Raw genomic sequence first — 24,566 nt, forward strand, 5'->3', positions numbered from 1 at the left:
GTGGCTGGCGAGAGCCTTTCTGTGCAGAGTTTGCATGTTCTCCCCGTGTCCGCGTGGGTTTCCTCCGGGTGCTCCGGTTTCCCCCACAGTCCAAAGACATGCAGGTTAGGTTAACTGGTGACTCTAAATTGAGCGTAGGTGTGAATGTGAGTGTGAATGGTTGTCTGTGTCTATGTGTCAGCCCTGTGATGACCTGGCGACTTGTCCAGGGTGTACCCCGCCTTTCGCCCGTAGTCAGCTGGGATAGGCTCCAGCTTGCCTGCGACCCTGTAGAACAGGATAAAGTGGCTAGAGATGAGAGGAGAGGTCCAGATTTCGAAAAGCAACTGGTTTACGATGGACTAACATATGAAACGTAACAATTTGCATGACGAATAAAAAGTTAGGAAACATTAATGCAACAAAATCCAATCATGTTACCAGCATTCATTCAAACGTGTTCAAATTTCTCAATGAGATCAGATTGAGAGATGTTAATAGAGTAACTGTGCTAACTTTTTTTTTAAGCATGTTTATTCGCATTAACCTGTAAACAACTAAGCCTCGGAGTATTTGCTTAAGCCTCGGTCACAACCGGCCGTACGTGCTCCTATGGCAGGTCTACGTGCAAAAAACGCAAGAAACGCACGGAGGGCGTGCGTGAAACACATGGAGGGCGCACGTGTGACGTGCTGATTTTCGAGCCGTAGACTGGCCGCAGAGGTTCTTTGTCATGTCAAACAAACTCTACGGGCGCTTACGTTTTTTTCAGGTTGCAAGACAAACTTACGGCCAACGTGCGTCTTTCTCCACGAACAAAAAAAACGCAGCGATTTGGGAAACGCCAAAAATCGCACGGCCAAAAAAATCGTACGTCCGGTTGTGACCTAGGCTTTAGCCAGCATGTTGGCCTAAAATGGCAACATTTCATGGAGAAATCCTTATCACAAATTAAACAATTAGAGCTGCTGCTAGCATTGCTAATAATGAACAGACAATGAACTGACTGTGCTAACACTTTTTATTCATTCTTAGCTACATAATGTTTGAATTAACTTTTTTTTTTTTACATAATAACCAACACAACCATCTGCCCCATGTTTTATCAGACTGAACTAAACAAGACTGAGTGAAACAAGCCACCATTTCAACTTCTTAAAGCACAAATTCCTCTCAGAAATGCTAACACAAGACTGAATTAAAAATTAGCATTGTTGAGCTGTGTTAGCTCTCTTTTCATCGCTGTTGGCCACATGAACTTTGTAACACTCATTTAACTGAGTGAATATCAGGATGTCACACAGCCTGGATTATAAATGCTTATAAACAATTAATAACTCACTGCTAAGTATCTGATATGAAGAATGCTACACAAATGCTAAAGGTAAAGCTAACTGTGCTACTTTCAGCTTTATGTACTTTCTCTCAGCTCTTGAATAGATTTTTCCCCCCTCCAAAATGCTAGCTTTGCTAATAATCAGTGGCGTCTGAACTATATATGAGGTTAGCCTTGTTCAGAATTGTGCTAATCCCACAATGAAAGGGATAGTTCTTCAGGGAAAAAATGCTAACACTGCTAATAATGAGTGTAGTCTTTGGGAAAAGGAAAATTATTCCATTTTGATCGGGATATTAGTGCTTACCTCATCTTTTATTCATTATTAGCTAGTGTTAGATTCATTTCTTTCACAGATGCTCACATTTTTAATAATAAATAGTCATATCACCATTATTTAGTTGAACTTGTGCTAGCTATGCTAACTTCACCCTTTTCCCCCACGTTATTAGACATGTTTGGGTGTTTTCAGCCTTTTGAAATGCTAACTTCACTAACAGCAAAAAATCTCACCAAGTTAAATTAGCATTATTCAGATGACATTGTGCAAACTGTGCTAACATGACTTTTTATTCACTATTAGCTGTAATTTTTTCATCTTGAGGGTTTTTGTTTGTTTGTTTGTTTGTTTGTTTGTTCGTTTGTTTTAGTTCGGCCCCAAAGATGCTAACACTGCTAATAAAGAATGGAATGGTCATGATGGTGTCTGGTTTTCTAGTAATAAACAGTGTCGTCAAAAAATTAGTCAGCACTTGAGATTTTGCTGACCTTGCTAACTCTATTCATTGTTAGCTGTATTTGTGTGATTTGCTAACAACGAATAAAGTTATTTAACTCACTGTGCTAATGGCACATTTTTGGTGCAGTTCGCCTTTAATGGAGCGAAGAACTGGACCATCTGCCTGTAGTCTCACTGTCCTCAAGCTGTTGTAACATCCCGGCAGGATCCAGCGTGTGAGCGAAATAAGCTTGCCGCTTGTTTATTTCTCTAAAGAGTCGTAATCAGCTCCACATGCCCGAGGCAGGGTCAGTGGGGACATATTGTCCGGGTTAACAAAGGACAGAATGCTTTTAGGTTATAAAACAATTCAAGTTACATCAACAACTGACTTTACACAACCACTCTCGCTCATCATAAACATGACTCCTAATCCTGACACAAACTCGGAGTTTAAATAACATCCATGCTAATGCTATACTTATGGTTTTAATAACACTGGAATGACCACCTACTAAAGTTTGTTTTACACACACACACACAGGCCACTTTATTAGGAACACGTCCACCTGCTGTTTGTTTTCTGCAGTTCTCTAATCAGCCGATCCTTCGACAGCAGCACGAGGCGTCAAATCCCACAGATACAAATCAAGAGCTTCAGTTAATGTTCGCAATGTTCAAACATCAGAATGGGAAAAATTGTGATCTCAAAGTGTGACTTTCTTTCTCTCACTGTGGTATGGGTGTTGGTTTGAGCCACATGGACTGGTTTGAGTATTTCAGAAACTGCTGATCTCCTGGGGTTTTCACACACAACAGTCTGTAGAGTTTACACAGAATGGTGCAGAAAACAAAAAACATCGAGTGAGTGAGCGACAGTTCTGTGGGTGGAAACAAACGCCTTGTTGATAAGAGCGGGTCAGAGGAAAATGGACAGATTGGTTTAAGCTTTTTTGCCAGGAAGGACATAGTAACTCATATAATCACTCTTTACAACCGTGGTGAGCAGAAAAGCATCTCAGCGTGAAACAGCAGATCATCACACTGGGTTCCACTCCTGCAGCCAAGAACAGGGATCTTAGACTCATCAACAGGTTCCTATTAAAGTGGCCGGTGAATGAACACACACACACACACACAGGTGCATCTCAAAAAATTAAAATATTGTGAAAAAGTTTTTTTTTTTTAATTTAATTCAAACAGGAAAACCTTCATATATTCTATATTCATTACACGCAAAGTGAAATACTTCAAGCCTTTTTTTATTTTGATTTTGATGATTATGGCTTATAGCCCATGAAAATCAGAAATCCAGTATCTCCAAATATTAGAAAATATTTCCTAAGATCAGTCAAAAAAGGATTTACAATATAGAAATGTCCAGCTTCTGAAAAGTATATTGTTCATTTATACACTCAGTTCTTGGTTGGGGCTCCTTTACCATGAATTACTGTATCAATGCGGTGTGGCATGGAGGTGATCAGTCTGTGGCACTGCTGAGGTGTTATTGAAGCCCAGGTTGCTTTGATAGCGGCTTTCACCTCGTCTGTATTTTTTGGTCGGGTGTTTCTCATCTTCCGCTTGACAATAGCTCATAGATTCTCTCTGGGGTTCAGGTCAGGTGAGTCGGCTGGCCAATCAAACACAGTATTATCATGGTCAGTAAACCATTTGGTCATAGTTTTGACACTGTGGGCAGATGTTAAGTCCTGCTGGAAAAGGAAATTGGTATGACGATAAAGCTTGTCAGCAGATGGAAGCATGAAGTGCTCTAAAATCTCCTGGTAGACGCTGCATTGACTTTGGACTTGATAAAACACAGTGGACCAACACCAGCAGATGACATGGCAACCCAAATCATCACAGACTGTGGAAACTTCACACTGGACTTCAAACCCCTTGGATTCTGTGCCTCTCCTCTCTTCCTCCAGACTCGAGGACCTTGATTTCCAAATGAAATGCAAAACTTACTTTCATCTGAAAAGAGGACTTTGGACCACTGAGCAACAGTCCAGGTCTTTCTGTCCCAGGTAAGACGTTTCTGACATTGTCTCTGGTTCAGGAGTGGCTTGATATTAGGAATGCGACAGTTGTAGCCCCTTTCCTGAGAACGTCTGTGTGTGGTGGCTCTTGATGCACTGACACCAGCCTCAGTCCACTCCTTGTGAAGCTCTTCCAAGTTCTTGAATCGACGTTTCTTGACAATCCTCTCAAAGTTGCGCTCATCCCGGTTGCTTGTGCACCTTTTCCAGCCAGCCTTTTCAGCAATGACCTTCTGTGGCTTACCCTCCTTGTGGAGGGTGTTGACGATCATCTTCTGGACAACTGTCAAATCAGCAGTCTTCCCCATGATTGTGGTTGCGTGGAATGAACAAGACCGAGAGATACATGGTGTTTTTATACTGTTTCACTCAAACTCTAAATGAAATATTCTCATATTTTGAGGTTTTTTTTTTTACTTTTTGTGCTGCAGGCCATAATTATCAAAATTAAAATAGAAAAATGCTCAAAACATTTTAGTTTACATGTAATGAGTCTAGAAATATATTAAATTTTCATTTTCTTCTATAACTGAAGGAAAACATTGAACTTTTTCACAATATTCTAATTTTTTTTAGATGCACCTGTCCATATATAGCGCTGATATAGCTGTAAATATTTAGGTTGTATTGTATAGCTTGCTCAGATTTGCTTTAAATTGCATTTTTATAGACACAGCTCATTATTTATATTCGTTTTTAAACCATATACACTATACAACCCCCTAAATTCATTAGATTCTACTTAAACAAAAAACGTTGCATCAAGCACATTAATGTATTAAACATTGTTATTTCATGTGCGCACCACATCTAAAACACTTTCTGGTGGAGAATACTCTTCAGCTTTTTTGTCTTGTTAGTTTTGCTATTGTTTGATTTTGCATGTTTTTTTCTTGTTGCAATGCTGCTGTTATGACGTATTATGTTGGCACCAAGCGGAAGTGTTAATGCTGCATTCAGCTAATACTCCTAACTTTTATAATACTCATATATTTCCAACCTCTAACAGAACAAACTGAAGAAAATACCCCCTCAACTCAACTCAGAATTCCTATTCAGAAAGTCGGGATAATCCAAAAACTCTAAAAATCTGATATTGGAGGGGAACCACATTATTGTTTCTATAGTAACGGTTCAAGTCACAGGGACTTGTACAATGGACCGCTCTACATCAACAGATTTTAAAAATTGCTGATATGGTAAAGTTTTCTTAAAGTCAGGAAACATTTATTAACGTTAACCTTTCTGGAAGGAGTCTCCAGTGTAAGCTCTTTGTCAGAGGTAAAGCTATAACTTTAAGTTTTCTGACATCTTCAGAACAGAGGAGTTTACGCTTTTTTTTGCAGTTTATCAGTAACATGACAAGCTGCATTTTTTCTTATTAACTTCGTAAGAGAGAAAAAAGTGAGGCTGGTGAGGGAACGACGGTTTATAGCGTAAGTAATATACGTAAGTGAGAAACAGGAGCTGACTGGTTTTGCAGATATTCCACAACGTTAAATGTTGCTTTTAACGGATAAAAGTTAACTGTATTGCAGAGCAGATCAGTGACGCTGTGACAGAGATATAGCAGAATTCCTTTATGTTCCCAATGAAGCCATGCTTTCTATCAGAAGCGTTTTTTATGGATCTCGGCAGAGACGGGAAGCTGGAACCCCGGCACAAGGGCAAAGCTCAGGAGCAGCCGCAGAGATCCACGACCATGGACGGGATCTTCCCATAGATGATCTGCTCTCTGTGGTTGAAGTAGAGCATGTTGATGGGGGACATTTTGGTGGGTGTGCAGCAGGGCCCAGCTGTACCACGCGGATTCGCCTTGTTCACCAGGTGTGTGTGCGGGAACTTTTGCAGATGTACCTGCTCACACTCGCCCGAGCAGTAGTTGGCCTTGTAGCGCTTTGGCGCAATGATCCAGTCCCAGCCGAAGTCCTCGAAGTCTACGGTGAGCGGGTATCGGCAGCAGCGGGATTCCGAAGAGCGCTCATTGCAGTCGAGGCCAGATTCTCGTCTGGAACGCTTTGGCACCTCGGTGATTTTGACCTCTAGAAATGGTTGCTGCGAAAAATAGATGCAAAAGGAGAGAGAGGTGACATGCAATTAATGAAATCCTGTTATTCTTATACATACTTATGGATCTTATGAATACTTTATTAATACAGGATAATAAATTCCATAACTGGGATTTTTTTTTCAAAATTTCAAACAAAATGAGGTTTCTGATCAAGAATAACAAAATGTAGTTAAATTAAAAAATGTAATTACCAACAGAGTGCTAATGTAAAAGGCTGCCACTAGGGCGGCGCTATCTTGCTACATAAACTACACTGACCCTATGTCTCAAATTATTCCTTGGTCCAGTCATATGGAGTATGTGGATCTAAATGTTCTAAGAAGCTATTTGTAACGTACCCATCAGTATTGTAGCAGTGTGGGGGTGGGGCTGTGAGAGTTATAAACATTACCTCAATGCAAACTCTGCAGATAAGGCATGACAACAGACAGACGTCTACGAAAATCAAGCTAGTTATCCGTCTGAGCATAAAACTTTGACTAAAGTTATATAATTTTCAACATCAGTGGTCTGTCTCTTTGATTTAACGTTAAGAATGATCATTGTAATGAAGATGCTCATGAAATTAGCTTACGAGGCCCTCCTCTCCCAATGCAGCAGAGGTCACGGCCAAGTCTTTCCCCTGGCTGTTGAAGGCTTTGATCTCGATGCCGAAGTTACTCTCAGGCTGCTTGAGCCATGACTGCAGAAGCTGCTTCATGTCGACGCTCTGCCACGGGTTCGTCTGGGCGTTGGTATCGATCTTCAGAGAGAGGATTTTTGGTCGGGGGTTGCTATAGAAGGGCGGCTGCAATCGTGAGATCTGCATGAAGACAGTTGTCGTCTCTTTGCCCAGACGCAGGTGGATCCACAGCTGTGCCTTCACAATGTTGTCTGGCAGAATCTTGGGGCTGAGCGAGAACAAGCAGCACCGCGGCGTTGGGTTGGCCTGAGAGACGCTTTGTGCTGGAATGAAGAAAATCAGATTTAATGAAAATACTGTTTCGACTTTCTTTTGCCATTTCTGACCATCCATCCATTATCTGTAGCCGCTAATCCTGTCCTACAGGGTCGCAGGCAAGCTGGAGCCTATCCCAGCTGACTACAGGCGAAAGGCGGGGTACACCCTGGACAAGTCGCCAGGTCATCACAGGGCTGACACATAGACACAGACAACCATTCACACTCACATTCACACCTACGCTCAATTTAGAGTCACCAGTTAACCTAACCTGCATGTCTTTGGACTGTGGAGGAAACCGGGGCACCCGGAGGAAACCCACGCGGACACAGGGAGAACATGCAAACTCTGCACAGAAAGGCCCTTGCCGGCCACGGGGCTCGAACCCGGACCTTCTTGCTGTGAGGCGACAGTGATAACCACTACACCGCCGTGCCGCCCTACATTTTCATGATATTTATATTTAAAATGTCCTGCATTATTGATATTCATGAGCCAGTGTCAGTTAGCAACAATTTCAGTTTGTACTTGATGCTAACTGGTGGTCATGAACTTCCATGACTTGTTCACCAGATTAGTTTTGGAGCTGCAGTGGAATACTGAAGCTCCTGGCTGAGCCCCACAGTCTGAAGTCGGTGTGCAGTTTCATACGAATTGCATGAAGTTCGTCAGTGCGCGCGCTTACGTTCCGTCGCCATGGTGATGATGGTCTCGGTGCTGGCCTCCTCGCGCTCCTCCGCCTCTTCGTAATCCCCGCCCGTGCTCCCGTTTTGCCTCTCGTAGCGGCTGAGCAGCTCGAGCAGCGGCGGGGCTCTGGGCACGAGCTGCCGCGCCGCGTCCCGGGTGAGGTTGGGCGCGCGCTCGAGGCGCAGCGCGCTGAGGATCTGGGAGCGGATGGAGTGCAGGCGCAGGAGTTTACTCTGCTGCCGGGACTCGCACGCGGCCGAGCACTGTCCGCTGTCCTCGGTCACCGGGGGGCGCAGCGTGGCGCTCGGGCTCTGACCCTCCGGTCCCAGCACGCTGAACACACCGATCAGGAACAGGATGAGGAGCATGGTCCGGGATGGAGAGCGGGCGCGCGCGGGTGGGCGGATCCTCCGCTGTTCTCTTCCTCTGAAGCTTTGGCGACGCCGCGCGCAGCAACCGGGTCGCGTCTGAAGCGCTCCGTTAAGTGGCGCGCGGGTTTTATATGGAGACAGCCTGCGGTGCGCATCAGCCACGATTGGCTCCGGGACATACCGGGTATAAAACCACACCAATGGGGAGGAGGAATTACCTACCGTCTGTCTGTCTTTTTTTTAAATCTATTTATCTGTCTGTCTGTCTTTATTTAAATCTATTTATCTGTCTGTCTGTGTAGCTGTCTGTATGTCTGTCTTTTTAAATATATTTATCTGTCTATATCTGTCTGTCTTTATTTAAATCCATTTATCTGTCTATCTGTGTAGCTGTCTGTATATCTATCTGTCTGTCTGTCTTTATTTAAATCTATTTATCTGTCTGTCTGTGTAGCTGTCTGTCTTTTTTAAAAAATATATATATTTATCTGTCTGTCTGTGCAGCTGTCTGTCTTTTTTAAAATCTATTTATCTGTCTGTGTAGCTGTCTGTCTTTTTAAAAAAATCTATTTATCTGTCTGTCTGTCTGTGTAGCTGTCTGTCTGTCTTTTTTAAATCCATTTATCTGTCTATCTGTGTAACTGTCTGTATATCTATCTGTCTGTCTGTCTTTATTTAAATCTATTTATCTGTCTGTCTGTGTAGCTCTCTGTCTTTTTAAAAATATATATATTTATCTGTCTGTCTGTGCAGCTGTCTGTCTGTCTTTTTTAAAAATCTATTTATCTGTCTGTGTAGCTGTCCGTCTTTTTAAAAAAATCTATTTATCTGTCTGTCTGTGTAGCTGTCTGTCTGTCTTTTTAAATCTATTTGTCTGTCTGTGTAGCTGTCTGTCTGTCTGTCTTTTTTAAATCCATTTATCTGTCTATCTGTGTAACTGTCTGTATATCTATCTGTCTGTCTGTCTTTATTTAAATCTATTTATCTGTCTGTCTGTGTAGCTGTCTGTCTTTTTAAAAATATATATATTTATCTGTCTGTCTGTGCAGCTGTCTGTCTGTCTTTTTTAAAAATCTATTTATCTGTCTGTGTAGCTGTCTGTCTTTTTAAAAAAAATCTATTTATCTGTCTGTCTGTCTGTCTGTCTGTGTAGCTGTCTGTCTGTCTTTTTTAAATCTATTTGTCTGTCTGTGTAGCTGTCTGTCTGTCTTTTTTTAAATCCATTTATCTGTCTATCTGTGTAGCTGTCTGTATATCTATCTGTCTGTCTGTCTTTATTTAAATCTATTTATCTGTCTGTCTGTGTAGCTATATGTCTGTCTGTCTGCTAAACGACCAGGATCAGTTGATAGTTTAGTGCAAAAGTTTTCACCCCCCCCCTGGCATTTTACTGACGGTTACTGGTAAACAGTGTGGAAGGCTTGGTCAGTGTAAGGCTGCTGTGTGTGTGTGTGTGTGTGTGTGTAACACTAGATCAGACTCAGTGCTGAAATCAGACTCTATGTGTCAAATGATTTTTATTAAACAGTGTTTAAAGCCTGGGTGTGAGAGATTCCTAAGCTGATCACAGATCATTAATGATCATGCAGTGGAACAGTGCTGTGTGTGTGTGTGTGTGTGTGTGTGTGTGTGTGTGTGTGTGTGTGTGTGTGTGTGTTCGTTCAGTGGCGTTTGCTGGCGGCCTCCAGCACCTCATGAACACTCTCTGTGGCCTGCTTCAGCAGTGCAGACGCTCTCTGCTCCATCTGAAACAGGAAACACACACTGTTACACAACAACTAACACCCAGGAATAAACCAGCGTGTGGAATGCACTTATGGGAAGTAAATCAACAATAGAGTGATGCAGTGCTTCCCTACCATTATGGGGGGGCAGGAGTGGAACTCTACTGTAAAAAAATTGTTCTAATTATTGTTCAAAATAAACGTGAAGGCTTAAAGGAGTCCTATTTAACTATTTGTTCAGGTCCAAATGCTCTGTAATAGGAGCCACGGGGAGGGGTCCTGCAGGTGACCACCCTCATCCAGCATCCAGCACACCCCCCTGAATCAGCTGTTACTATAGGAACAGTACCGTATTAGAACAAGTGCATTAATATAAACCTGCGCTACTGTCAGAGCTGCTGTTATAGAAAATTAATCAACACCTTCTGACCAATCAGAACGCTGCGTTCAGCAGTAGTGTGAGTGTGTTTAGGAAATGTTGCTCTGTAACTCACGGTGCTCTTGAACATCTCATCACTGATGTCTTTGAGGTTGATGATGACATTGTAGTAAGCACCAAACACAGCCATCTCTAGAGCTTTAGCTGCTACCTGTATATACACACACACACACACACACACACACACACACACACACACACACACACACACATTACAAACCGAAATCTTAAAGCATATACGCAGAGCCATGGCCTCACTTTTCATTTATAAATGCCTTGAGACCTCAAGAATGGCACAGAAATAGTTTTAAGTGTTAACAATAAATCTAATATAGTAATTTTTACGATTAAAGTGATTTATATACAACCCCGATTCCAAAAAAGTTGGGACAAAGTACAAATTGTAAATAAAAACGGAATGCAATAATTTACAAATCTCTAAAACTGATATTGTATTCACAATAGAACATAGACAACATATCAAATGTCGAAAGTGAGACATTTTGAAATTTCATGCCAAATATTGGCTCATTTGAAATTTCATGACAGCAACACATCTCAAAAAAGTTGGGACAGGGGCAATAAGAGGCTGGAAAAGTTAAAGGTACAAAAAAGGAACAGCTGGAGGACCAAATTGCAACTCATTAGGTCAATTGGCAATAGGTCATTAACATGACTGGGTATAAAAAGAGCATCTTGGAGTGGCAGCGGCTCTCAGAAGTAAAGATGGGAAGAGGATCACCGATCCCCCTAATTCTGCACCGACAAATAGTGGAGCAATATCAGAAAGGAGTTCGACAGTGTAAAATTGCAAAGAGTTTGAACATATCATCATCTACAGTGCATAATATCATCAAAAGATTCAGAGAATCTGGAAGAATCTCTGTGCGTAAGGGCCAAGGCCAGAAAACCATACTGGGTGCCCGTGATCTTCGGGCCCTTAGACGGCACTGCATCACATACAGGCATGCTTCTGTATTGGAAATCACAAAATGGGCTCAGGAATATTTCCAGAGAACATTATCTGTGAACACAATTCACCGTGCCATCCGCCGTTGCCAGCTAAAACTCTATAGTTCAAAGAAGAAGCCGTATCTAAACATGATCCAGAAGCGCAGACGTCTTCTCTGGGCCAAGGCTCATTTAAAATGGACTGTGGCAAAGTGGAAAACTGTTCTGTGGTCAGACAAATCAAAATTTGAAGTTCTTTATGGAAATCAGGGACGCCGTGTCATTCGGACTAAAGAGGAGAAGGACGACCCGAGTTGTTATCAGCGCTCAGTTCAGAAGCCTGCATCTCTGATGGTATGGGGTTGCATTAGTGCGTGTGGCATGGGCAGCTTACACATCTGGAAAGACACCATCAATGCTGAAAGGTATATCCAGGTTCTAGAGCAACATATGCTCCCATCCAGACGACGTCTCTTTCAGGGAAGACCTTGCATTTTCCAACATGACAATGCCAAACCACATACTGCATCAATTACAGCATCATGGCTGCGTAGAAGAAGGGTCCGGGTACTGAACTGGACAGCCTGCAGTCCAGACCTTTCACCCATAGAAAACATTTGGCGCATCATAAAACGGAAGATACGACAAAAAAGACCTAAGACAGTTGAGCAACTAGAATCCTACATTAGACCAGAATGGGTTAACATTCCTATCCCTAAACTTGAGCAACTTGTCTCCTCAGTCCCCAGATGTTTACAGACTGTTGTAAAGAGAAAAGGGGATGTCTCACAGCGGGAAACATGGCCTTGTCCCAACTTTTTTGAGATGTGTTGTTGTCATGAAATTTAAAATCACCTAATTTTTCTCTTTAAATGATACATTTTCTCAGTTTAAACATCTGATATGTCATCTATGTTCTATTCTGAATAAAATATGGAATTTTGAAACTTCCACATCATTGCATTCCGTTTTTATTTACAATCTGTACTTTTTCTCAACTTTTTTGGAATTGGGGCTGTAGGTAACGGTCTGAGTGAATGACCTTGATGTCTGTAACGTCACAACAGGAAGTCTATCGGTCTCATCGCCATTTCCGCTATACTAAAACACAGAACTGACTGCAACTCCGATCCTCCATTTTCAGCTAATTTATTGCCATGCCACATAGATGTGTTGCTGGCGGGGGCAGCAATATGACAGGAGGTGGATTTACGTTGCATTCATGGCCCAAGAATGTTCAAACTGCAAAGATTTGGACGTGTTTTGCGAGAAGTTCACGGGCACGTTGGGCGCCTACGAAGTGGTCTCTCCTCTGCTCTGCACAGTTTACTGAAGACTCGTATGAGACCTTTGATCTGTTGAGGAGCGTTGGCTATAAGCCCGTATTGAAAGAGGGTGCAGTACCAACAATTAAAGGAAAAGAAAACTACAAGAAAAGGAAAGTATTTATTTAATTATTTTTTTTAAAGGAAAGTAAGTTCAGTTGCACCAGTCCTTCCGGAGAGTGAGCCGAGGGTTGTTGCTAAAACCCGGGACAGAACGGGACGGGACATATCGCTCGGGCAGTGACCTCCCCACGGTTGTTGCTAAAACCGGTGACGTTCCGTTCCATCCTGGGTTTTAGTAATTGCTGAGCAGTAATGGCGGAGTACACAGTATGGAGAAAAGTGAAAGAGTGGAGCAGCCGTCTGATTTCTAAACTAGATATTGCTGCCATCTCGCCCTTACGTGGAAGAAGTGAATGAATGGAGAACTGAACAAACAACTGAAGGTCAGATTGTTTCAAAAAGTCGGCCTTCAAGAAGCACAGACGGGTAAGCTCCGACTCTCATTTGGATACAAAACAAACACGTTGTTTACCTGCATTTAGATTAATCCATGTAACTTGTATCGTGTGTTTAAGTTAGCAGTATAAGATTATTTAATTTGCTTCAGAATGTGATTGTCTCAGTTCATCTGATTATTTAATGAGCCTTTTACGTTTTATCAGTGAAAATCCATGCATGTACATGTATGTTGCATAAGTTATAGCACCTATCCTGTTTTAATGAGAGTCAACCCACAATCAATGAAGTCAAATCAGTCTTAGTTGAGCAAGTTGGTAACGGTATTTCTTACTTTCACCATAAATTGTTATTTATATGACTTTGGTCTATAGCTGTCAAAGGCCTCGGCCTTAAAACCGGTTCCCGCAGTGACGTCACGCGCTCAGGGCTGGCTGGCTCAGCGGGGCGGCTCCAATCACAACTTTGCGGTCGATTTTAACTCTCAAAAATATATTTTTTTTTATTCCCATTTATGCAGCATGCAAGAGTCAAGGATGGAGATACTATCCACTCAGAAATTTATTTAAAAATAAGCGTATCTGCTTTAACCAATCATCAGAAACACACACACAATCTCTCCCTCTTCTCTTTTCTGTTTTTATCTCAGCTTTTATATTTATCTCTCTCTTTTTTCTTCAGTCCTTTCTTTTCCTTTTCCTTCTGTTCTGCTTCCTCTCTTTGTTTTTCTCTTTCATTCTTCCACTTTGTTTTTCTTTCAGTCTTTCACTCATTTCTCTCTTTTTTCTTTCTTCTGTCCCTTATCTTTCTCTCTTTACCCTTTCTTCTGTTCTCCCTTTCTTTTTTACTCACTTCATTCATTCTCTCTTGCCTTTCATTTTTTATCTTTTTTTATCCCCCTTTTCCCTCCCCGATATCTCTCTCTCTCTCTCGCTCTCTGACCTGGATGTCTGATTTGCAGGCCAGGTTGCCGTACATCACCAGCTCCTTCAGTGTGGGCCACAGCACCGTCACTCTCTCAGCCAGGGACATGGGGACGCTGACGGCTTTCTTCAGTCCATCCTGCATGGCCTCGTGTCTCCTGACCACACACACACACCACTTTCTCTCTCTTTGTCTTTCACATTTAATGTTTCAAAATTATTGGCACCCTTAAAGAAAACAAGTGTTTGTTTTTTTTAAGCTCAAACACACAGGGACACTGTCTGATTTTATCACAGAAAGTCTACGTATGATTGAGAAATAAATGCACCATGCAGGTCTGGAGTGTTAAATCAGTGATTATTAATGAGTATGTTCTTAATAAGTCTGATAAATTATGGGAGATGGCGTTTGCTCTCTTACCTCTGAATTTCCTCCGCTGTGCTTTTGGGCATTTTCAGTGCAGCCTTAAAAACATCGATTCATTATTAATAATTAATTACACTGCAATAAACTTTCTCCTCTGTGTGTGTGTGTGTGTGTGTGTGTGTGTGTACCATGTAGCTGTTGAAGGCAGTAGAATCAGCGTCGACGGTCAGCAGCAGCTCTTTCATGGCCTGGTGGAAAGGAGGGATGAGTCTCCGCATCACACCATCCAACTCCTCAAACTGCCTCTTACCGTACGTCATCTGTCCCACCATACAGCCCAGAGCCGCACCCTGACACACACACACACACACACACCAGGAGAGAGAAAGAAAGAGAGAGGAAAAAGATGAAGAAGAGAGAAAGAGGGAAAAGATAATGGAGAGACAGAAAGGGAAAGAGGGAGACAGAGAGAGCAAGAAGAGGGAGAAGACAGAAAGGGGAAAAGAGGAAGAAGAAAGACAGAAAGGATAACAGGGAGGGAGAAAAAAGGGAGAAATAGAAAGAGCGAGAAGAGAATGAAGGAGAGGGATTGAGAATATAGTAAAGAAGGATAAGAGAAAGAGGGAGCAGGTGGAAGAGGGTGAAAGAGGGAAAGAAAAAGGGAGAAAAGAAAGATAGAAAAAGAGAATGAGGGAGGAGAGAGCAGAACAAAAAGGAAGAAAAGAAGAGGCAGATGGGAGAGAAGGACAACGAGAAAAGAAGAAAGTGAAATAAAGAAGCAAGAGCGGGACAGGAAAAATGAGAGCGTGAGAGATCATGGCGGAGAGAGATGTGAAGAGTGCAGGAGTGAAAGAGCGAGAGAGAGAGAAAAGGAGAAAAGTATGAGAGAGAGAGAGAAAGGTGTGAAACATGGGGAGAAAGAATGAAGGAGAGATGCAGTCAGTGAGGAAAGAAAGAGAGGAAAGGAGGAAGAGAGAAGAGTGAGTGGTGAAAAGGAAGAAAGAAACAGAGAGAAACTTTGGATTAAACACAAACCTCATTTTACAGTTTCACACTTTTTCCATGTACATTATGGGATGACAGGTCTTGTTACCATGGCAGCGATCGCTGCAGAAACGGAGCCCCCTCCAGGTGCTGGGGTTCGAGCACCAACACTTTGGACAAACTGCTGCAGAGAAAGAGACGCCAACTGTCCCTCGATCTGATTGGCTTCTACCATGTACCTGTACACAGAATCGACCAATCAGAGCGCAGCAAAGCCCTTTATCATTAAATACAATGAAACAGCAAGGTGGTGAAAACATTAACCTCATACAGCCTTGGATAATCTGTACCTTTCATTTATATCGAAATATATTTTTAAAAAAGGGCAAAATGAGCATTTTAACATGAACAAAGTGTGATAAATATTCAGACTCACTCAATGATTCTCTCTTTAGGAACAAACGGCCCCAGAGAGTCCAAACCCAGTTTACTGATGACCTGAACACACACACACACACACACACTACAGTGTTACTGGTGTTCATAACCCACCTGTTTATATGATCTGATCTGATCCAGATCACTCACCAGCCGCACTTTGTGCTCCTCTTCTAAGATGAAGAGTTTCTCTTTCTGAATGTAAAACTCTGCGCAGTCCAGCACCGCTTTAAGAGGAATCAGACCGACAATCTGAGAGCCGACCACCGACAGTTTTAACTCCTGAACATAAAAAAACCAAATGAATCTGAAACTATCTGAATTTCACACTGAATCGGTAATCTGATTTACTCTTTCAGCAACTGATTCACACTGAGAAAGAGAAATATCAATCCAGTTCGTATTTGATCAGTGGTAAATCTGATTAATAAAAATCAGTAATAAATCTATAAGAAAACTGAATCTGACTCACATCAGTAATGAAGCTTTAATGGATCAGAATCACAATAAATCAATAATAAATCAGTGAATATGATTCACGGTGTATTAAATCTAATGGCCCTTTTCCACTACCCTTTTTCAGCTCGCTTCAGCTCACTTCAGCCCGACACGGCTCGCGTTTCGACTACCAAAGAACAGCACGACTCGGCTCGCTTCAGCCCTGCTTAGCCCCTAAAACTCGCACGGTTTTGGAGTGGGGCTGAAGCGAGCCGAAGCGAGCCGAGTGAGGCTGGGGACGTGAGCAGACACTCCCCTGTGCACTGATTGGTGAGGAGGAGTGTCCTCACATGCCCACACACGCCCCGCGAGCACGCTGGGATCTGTAAACACCGCAAACCCGGAAGAAGAAGAATTACGAATTGCGAGAATTTCTGAAGCCTTATGCGCCTCGCCTCATCTATACGCTCTTGCCAGTATCTGTTGGCGTTGTCGGTGACAACAAGCCACAGCACCAAGACCAACAACACTAACGACTCCATGTCCTCCATGTTTATTGTTTACTATCCGGGTCGTGAGACTACCGCTTAAAAGCTCACTGATGTCACTGTTTGCGCTGCTTAACGACATCACGTGACGTCCACCCACTTTCGCTAACTCCACCCAATGTGTCCACCCACTTCCAGCCAGCACGGTTCAGCGCGGTTGTAGTCGAAATGCAACTCCAACAGCCCCACTCAGCTCGACTCAGCACGGCACGGCTCAGCCCGACTCAGCCTGGCACGGCTCAGCCCGACTCAGCCGCGTTTGTAGTGGAAAAGCGGCATAATAGACCCCTTCGCAGTAAACGTCATTCATACGAAAGCGGAAGTTGTGCGCGCAGCCTGGACCCAAAAAAGACTCAGCGATGCCTAGTTGTTGTGTTGTCGGGTGTCAGAATCGTAGCAGTGATGGGGTTAAAATGTTCAGAATTCCAGCAGGATCTCACCCATTCCAAAAAAATCGCCGATGTCTATGACTACAAGCCATCAAACGTGTAGACTGGGATGAAAGCACCATCAAAAATGCGCGGGTTTGCAGCGCCCACTTCATCACAGGTAAGATCAGGCTATTTATTAAATCTTTCTTTTTTATTCTTTCTAGTCTTCGTTTATTGATGTAGCAAAATACTTTGGTAACGTTTGTCTGATTAGCTGGGTCATAGTTACACAATGTAATGAATATTGTTAGCATGTTAACTTAGCTTTGCATGCAGTTTTGTTTGTAGGAGAGGTCTCGCTTGACTCAAGCAGTCCAGATTTTGTGTCATCATTATTTGTGTCTGCCGAAAATCACAATTTTAAAGCAAGGATGGAAAGGTAAAATTGTGTGCCCTCACTCTAAATGCCAACTTACGCTGACTGCTCTAACCTAGCTCCCGCCCCGTTCACTTTCATTTCTGCTCTCTGCCTCTCGCTTTTTACGCAGCTCTGATTTCTCTTAGCTGCACTCTTTACACTATCATTCCTTTCATGCCATCACCTCCTGCAAATTGCTGTTTAGTGTTGGTATTTGCTGTTGTAGCTAAAGCCACATTGCCATCACATCACTGGCATAATTTGATTAAAACAAAATGAATATGAATGTCCCATTGTTAATCAAGTTGTACATGCCCGCACATAACATAATCATATGCGTCTAAAGACTTGTAGGCACGAAGTGTTTCGTGGGTGTACACTGAAGTCTTGTCAGTAAGGTACGAGTATATATCTGGCCATTGTATACCAGGGAACTTACTAACATCGTCCGTCCACTCTTTAATTAAATGCGGATCCGGTAGGCGATGTCCACTTGTTAGAGTTAACTTATTTATGTAGCGTTCTCGATCTTGTAACGACAATTGTTTTGCATAATCTGACAGCTCATAATGCCGGTCTATGGGCAGCGCCATTGTTTCTGGGTCCAGGCTGCGTGCGCATCCTGGCAACGGTCGGTTTGTTCACAAACATGCGAAGGGGTCTATAATGATTATATTGATATAATAATGATATTTTGTGTTCACATGGTGGCGCTGGAGAGCTGTTTCACTGACTCACTCTTGCGTCTCTGCAGATTTCCTCGTAGACGGTGTGGAGCGGCGTGACCTCAAAGTCCAGGATGTTGGTGGAGACCTGAGCTAGGTTCGCCTCGTCCAGATACCAGCCCATCCCCTGCACCTTCTTCAGCAGCCCGAGCTGAGACGACACAAACACACCTACTGTGAAGGTTTTTGAGTCCTTTACATGACTTTAACATCTCGTGATGACAAATCGGATGAGTAATGCACTATAAGACTAGATAACAAGTCAGGGAAGCTTACAGTCACAGGAAAAAAAAAACCTTATCATCGCCCTTTAAATTTACTAAATACTTTTTAGTATTAAAGTAATTTTTATGAGTGAACAAAACAGTCAAAGTGTAAAAAAGGTTATTTTCATAATTACTCTGAATTAGTGCTGAATCTGTATTGTGATGGGCAAGAAGTGTTGCATCATAAAATATCAGAGCCAATCATGTTCCAGTATGCAAATTCAGACCATGAAACACAGGTTTACCAGAGGAAGGGGATGTTTAAAGTTGTTTCTAATTTGCATATTCATTGAATCTGGATTTCCTGATATGTGTAGGCGTTTCTGGGCAATAAATAAATAAATGTCGCCCCATGTGTAATGTGTAACACACCTGTCCGTTGCCCCTGCCCTGCTCCCGGATGTCCAGAGCGATTCGGTGAGCTTGTTCCTTGGTGCTCAGCAGGTTCACGTTGTAAGCGATGAGGAATTTTCGTGCTCCGGTGACTGTGGCGCCCCAAGAAGGGACAAACGTAGCTGGTCCGAAGTCTGGAGCCCACTCACTCTTCTTCAGCTGTGGGAATAAATATAGTACATGCATTGCTGTTATGTTGAGTATTCTGTATAGTTTTCTGTATGTTTAACATATATTTAAATAATATTGGCTGGTGTTGAGTGGTCTATCAGATATATTCCATTCAGCGAGCATGATACTGAACGAGTCGAAGACGAGTAGCTGAATGGAGTATATCCGATAGACCACGAAAAAAAGACAGACAATATTATCATTATTATTATACATACACACTCTCTTCATATCAGCATTCTCAAAGGCCAATGCTAGCTTACCCGCGACTCGGTGCTGTTAGCGCGGTAGTCTAGTTACCTTCCAGCCGGTGTAGCAGTAGCATTAGTGAAGGCCAACGCTAGTTTACCTGTGACTCAGTGCTGTTAGCACGGTAGTGCAGTTAACTTCCAGCTGGTGTAGCAGTAGCGTTAGTGAAGGCCAGCGCTAGTTTACCTGTGACTCAGTGCTGTTAGCATGGTAGTGCAGTTACCTTCCAGCCGGTGTAGCAGTAGCGTTAGCGAAGGCCAATGCTAGCTTACCCGCGACTCGGTGCTGTTAGCGTGGCAACCCAGTTACCTTCCAGCTGGTATAGCAGTAGTGTTATTGAAGGCCAATGCTAGCTTACCTGCAACTTGGTGCTGTTAGCAAGGCAGTGCAGTTACCTTCCAGCTGGTGTAGCAGTAGTCTTAGCGAAGGCCAATGCTAGCTTACCTATGACTCGGTGCTGTTAGCATAGCAGTGCAGTTACCTTCCAGCCGGTGTAGCAGTAGCATTAGTGAAGGCCAATGCTAGCGTACACGTGACTTGGTGCTGTTAGCATGGCAGTCCAGTTACCTTCCAGCTGGTGTAGCAGTGTTAGCAAAGGCTAATGCTAGCTTACCCACGATTCGGTGCTGTTAGCACAGCAGTGCAGTTACTTTCCAGCCGGTGTAGCAGTAGCATTAGTGAAGGCCAATGCTAGCTTACCCGTGACTCAGTACTGTTAGCATGGCAGTCCAGTTACCTTCCAGCTGGTGTAGCAGTGTTAGTGAAGGCCAATGTTAGCTTACCCACGATTCGGTGCTGTTAGCATAGCAGTCCAGTTACTTTCCAGCCGGTGTAGCAGTGTTAGCGAAGGCCAATGCTAGCTTACCCATGATTCAGTGCTCTTAGCACAGCTAGCGCAGTCAAGCCGAGTATTATTATTATTATTATTATTATTATTATTTTCCCTGTGTAATTTCCTTAGTTACTTTTAAAATCAACATTGACAACGGAGCTATCTGGAAGCCAAAACTGTCTCAAAACCTTCCATTTTTAACAAAGCAAACCTGGCAGCCATATTTGTTTACAGACCCCTTCGCAGTAAACGTCATTCATACGTAAGCGGAAATTGCGCGCGCAGCCTGGACTCAAAAAAGACTCAGCGATGCCTAGTTGTTGTGTTGTCGGGTGTCAGAATCGTAGCAGTGATGGGGTTAAAATGTTCAGAATTCCAGCAGGATCTCACCCATTCCAAAAAAATCACCGACGTCTATGGCTACAAGCCATCAAACGTGTAGACTGGGATGAAAGCACCATCAAAAATGCGCGGGTTTGCAGCGCCCACTTCATCACAGGTAAGATCAGGCTATTTATTAAATCTTTCTTTTTTATTCTTTCTAGTCTTCGTTTATTGATGTAGCAAAATACTTTGGTAACGTTTGTCTGATTAGCTGGGTCATAGTTACACAATGTAATGAATATTGTTAGCATGTTAACTTAGCTTTGCATGCAATTTTGTTTGTAGGAGAGGTCTCGCTTGACTCAAGCAGTCCAGATTTTGTGCCATCATTATTTGTGTATGCCGAAAATCACAATTTTAAAGCAAGGATGGAAAGGTAAAATTGTGTGCCCTCACTCTAAATGCCAACTTACGCTGACTGCTCTAACCTAGCTCCCGCCCCGTTCAGTTTCATTTCTGCTCTCTGCCTCTCGCTTTTTACGCAGCTCTGATTTCTCTTAGCTGCACTCTTTACACTATCATTCCTTTCATGCCATCACCTCCTGCAAATTGCTGTTTAGTGTTGGTATTTGCTGTTGTAGCTAAAGCCACATTGCCATCACAATACTGGCATAATTTGATTAAAACAAAATGAATATGAATGTCCCATTGTTAATCAAGTTGTACATGCCCGCACATAACATAATCATATGCGTCTAAAGACTTGTAGGCACGAAGTTTTTCGTGGGTGTACACTGAAGTCTTGTCAATAAGGTACGAGTATATATCTGGCCATTGTATACCAGGGAACTTACTAACATCGCCCGTCCACTCTTTAATTAAATACGGATCCGGTAGGCGATGTCCACTTGTTAGAGTTAACTTATTTATGTAGCATTCTTGATCTTGTAACGACAATTGTTTTGCATAATCTGACAGCTCATAATGCCGGTCTATGGGCAGCGCCATTGTCTCTGGGTCCAGGCTGCGCGCGCATCCTAGCAACGGTCGGTGTGTTTACAAACATGCGAAGGGGTCTATAGTGAGATCATTGGTAAAATGTGAAAACACTTTGGGACACTACTCCGCCGCGCCGTTATTTACATCATTACTGTCAGGGGTTAAATTGGGATTGGTTATGTGGGGGGGCTCTGCCTCGTACCCGCCCCTGCCCCCGCCGCCCTGCCCCAATATACTTTTTGGAAAATAACCCTCTAATTTGATAACCATATCATATTGCACAGAGATATACACCTTATCTGTGTGTTGTAGGCCTATGTGTGTCTTGTAGTGCCCCCCTACACATTATGGCAGTTTGAATGGAGATTGGTTGGCCAATGTAACAGATTGTACAGGTTGTTGTACATTGGTTTGAAGGAAATGATTAGTGGGGGGTCTGGGGGTCCTACCCCAGAAGTTTTTTATTATCATGCATGTTATTTGCTGAATTCTGGTGCATTTTAATAAGTTGTTAGCTGACTTTACAGAGGTAGGTTGAGCAATATCATGTTAAATCTTGTCACATGCCTACAGGTGAAAAATGTGAAGGAGAAATGTTCAGTGAGAAAATTTGAAAGCTTGCACAATCTTAAACCAAAACAGTTGATTTATTTTGGAGGATAAATGTTAAATATGCCAAAACACTGTCAGTCAAATTGTCAATCAAATATATTCATGCAGTGAATGCAACCAAATACAAACAACACTATAACATTGGAAGCATTTATTATTATTGTTATTATTATGTATTCAATTATTTATTTGGCATGTGGTGCTTTTTGTATTGTCTAGAACATACATAAGATGAGCATATTATAGCAGCAAAATAGAAGCACAATCATTTGAATGCATTCAAATGATTGTGCTTCTATTTTGCTGCTATAATATGCTCATCTTATGTATGTTCTAGACAATACAAAAAGCACCACATGCCAAATAAATAATTGAATACATAATAATAATAACAATAATAATTACACTAATAATACACTAATAATATTAACAATAAATAATAATAAATTAAAATTAAATTAAATATTAACAATAAATAATAAAACACTAATAATATTAACAATACAGTGAACATAATCATTATCATATTTTTTATTATTAAAAACAAAATATCAAATAATACTGAAGAGGGGAAAAAATAATACTGATCTAAATATGTTGTGTTTTTATTTTTAGACAGTATGTGTTTTGCTAAACCGGACTCTGAAACTGTAAGCTCAAATCTGTAAGCTTCCTCCTCTTTGCTTTCCTCATTTTTAACCTTTAGCTGCTGACCTCTAAAAATCCAAGAGAACAAAACAATTTATTAACCTTCTTGTATAAAAGTGAAATTGACTGTATCGACAGTTAATTAAGGCTAGAGCACAAGACGAGTGTTTTGTTTATGTTTGCCAAAGGTAGCTAACTTGAGGCAACGTTAGGCTCAACTTTTGGTCAATCTCAGTAGCTAACTTTAACTGACATCTCCCCCTTCCCCCTGGCTAATTTCTGTCGATAACTGGGGACTATGGAAATTGAACTCGCCAAATGCACAGACAGTTCGTTCAAGCACCTCTGATGGATTAGGATCGTATGCAGGTAAAAGGGGAGACGGTGTACGGAGAAAATTATAAACAAGTCACAACGCTGAAACACAAGCCCAAAAACCCGCAAACCACGACTTCTGATTTTTTTTTAAAGCGAGCTCACAAAAAAAGAAACCCCAAAGTCGCTTATAAAAAGCGGAATTGTCAACCCACGCAGTGTTCCAGAAACCAGAATCTCTGATCGCAAGTTCTGTTCTAAATAGCTTTGACAGGTCGTCTTGTTATCAGGAAAACTATGATCTATCTCATAAAAGTCATGGGTTTATTGATTAATAAAACGATATTTAATTATTCAGAACTGAAAATCGTGAAAAGGGTTTGTTGCTTTTGATGTGTGCGTGATCATATGCCATCCGCTCCGAGCTTATGTGCCAGGGCTCAGCCCCGGACAGCCCCGGCCCAATTTAACCCCTGATTACTGTCACACAATTAAAACGTGCCGGATCAGTCGGCTGGTGGGTTTTTAAAATAATAAACACATGCATGTGTTTCTGTGATAAATCCATATTATACTGAGCGCATTTCACACATTAATCAATACAAAGTACTTTTTATCTGCTGCATCTTTCAGCTCTTTTAAATCAAGGCTGAATCCCTTCTTCTTTGCCGCTGCCTTTAATTAGATCAAATTTGAGGCTTTTGATTAATTCCTCACTCTGAACTGTCACTTTTATTGTTGTATTTTATCTCTCTTATTCTATTTTAGCTTTTTTCTATTCTCTTACTGAATGTCCGTTTATAATGTGCTCCTTTCTCCGTCCATTCACCCCAATACACTACAATATTATTGCCATTTTCATGCCACAACTTATACATTTGTCTCATGCCCGTTGTCATAAGGAAAAACAAACTACTGCTAAACTCAAACTAAAATACTTAACGCTCCTGATGAAACAGCTTTTACAGCTTTTCTTTCAGCATGACCGCAATGCATGATGGGATATATAGCTTGGTTAGTGACGATCAGTTGTATGCTACTTTTCACGGAGCATTGTGCGATACTATGAGTGCACTGTATAGGGTGTAATAATTCTCACTATACATTCGGACAGCACTACAAAATAACAATATTACATGCTATCTATAAACCCACTAGAAGGGAATAGAACACGTTTTTATTCCATGGAAAAAGTGGCCTGTATGTACAATAATTATCTTTATTAAACCATGCTGTGTTACTGTGTGTGTGTGTGTGTGGTGTGTGTGTGTGTGTGTGTGTATGTGAATATGTCATAAAAGCCTATTGTGACAATTTATCATGATTTCCATTCACCAAGAAGATTCACCAAGCTGAAGGCTCACCTTCTCTGGTAAAGCTTCATACTCTCCTGCACGGATAGACGGCAAAGAACGTCTGCTTTCATTCCTCGCTGCCTCTCCATACAGATACACTGAGAGAGAGAGATTTAGTGTTGCACTCCTCTGTTACGCACCTGTTGGG

At 42.1% G+C, this 24,566-nt stretch overlaps 2 protein-coding genes across 4 annotated transcripts in view; both read right to left on the reverse strand.

Annotated features, from left to right (window-relative positions):
• Nucleotides 1-210: 210 nt before the first annotated feature.
• On the reverse strand, nt 211-8,298 carry mstna (myostatin a). Its single transcript, XM_060911450.1, has 3 exons — nt 7,772-8,298; nt 6,721-7,091; nt 211-6,130 (listed from the first exon to the last, which is right to left on the reverse strand). The coding sequence occupies exons 1-3, from the start codon at nt 8,139-8,141 to the stop codon at nt 5,750-5,752; spliced, it is 1,122 nt and encodes a 373-aa protein (XP_060767433.1). The 5' UTR covers nt 8,142-8,298; the 3' UTR covers nt 211-5,749.
• Nucleotides 8,299-9,281: 983 nt separating this feature from the next.
• Nucleotides 9,282-24,566, reverse strand: part of ftcd (formimidoyltransferase cyclodeaminase) — a 29,984-nt gene continuing 14,699 nt past the window's right edge. For 2 of the 3 annotated variants that reach the window (XM_060911445.1, XM_060911447.1), the window contains exons 5-14: nt 24,428-24,516; nt 18,893-19,072; nt 18,268-18,405; nt 15,905-16,036; nt 15,753-15,814; nt 15,426-15,555; nt 14,521-14,682; nt 14,387-14,430; nt 13,985-14,123; nt 9,915-10,458 (exon numbers count right to left, since the gene is read on the reverse strand). In XM_060911445.1, coding sequence (XP_060767428.1) covers nt 10,270-10,458; nt 13,985-14,123; nt 14,387-14,430; nt 14,521-14,682; nt 15,426-15,555; nt 15,753-15,814; nt 15,905-16,036; nt 18,268-18,405; nt 18,893-19,072; nt 24,428-24,516 — 1,265 coding nt within the window. In that variant the 3' untranslated portion in view covers nt 9,915-10,269. Of the gene's footprint in view, nt 9,890-9,914; nt 10,459-13,984; nt 14,124-14,386; nt 14,431-14,520; nt 14,683-15,425; nt 15,556-15,752; nt 15,815-15,904; nt 16,037-18,267; nt 18,406-18,892; nt 19,073-24,427; nt 24,517-24,566 lie in introns of those variants that run through there. The other variant, XM_060911448.1, reaches the window with a different exon arrangement.

Source organism: Neoarius graeffei, chromosome 27, assembly GCF_027579695.1.
Source record: "Neoarius graeffei isolate fNeoGra1 chromosome 27, fNeoGra1.pri, whole genome shotgun sequence".
Lineage (NCBI taxonomy): Eukaryota > Metazoa > Chordata > Actinopteri > Siluriformes > Ariidae > Neoarius > Neoarius graeffei.

Excerpts from the sequence above, each read along its gene's own strand:
- mstna (XM_060911450.1), bottom strand. The coding sequence starts at position 8,141 with ATGCTCCTCATCCTGTTCCTGATCGGTGTGTTCAGCGTGCTGGGACCG. Across the intron at positions 7,092-7,771 it reads CATCACCATGGCGACGGAAC|CACAAAGCGTCTCTCAGGCC; the intron begins GTAAGCGCGCGC and ends TCTTCATTCCAG. Across the intron at positions 6,131-6,720 it reads CATTGGGAGAGGAGGGCCTC|CAACCATTTCTAGAGGTCAA; the intron begins GTAAGCTAATTT and ends TATTTTTCGCAG.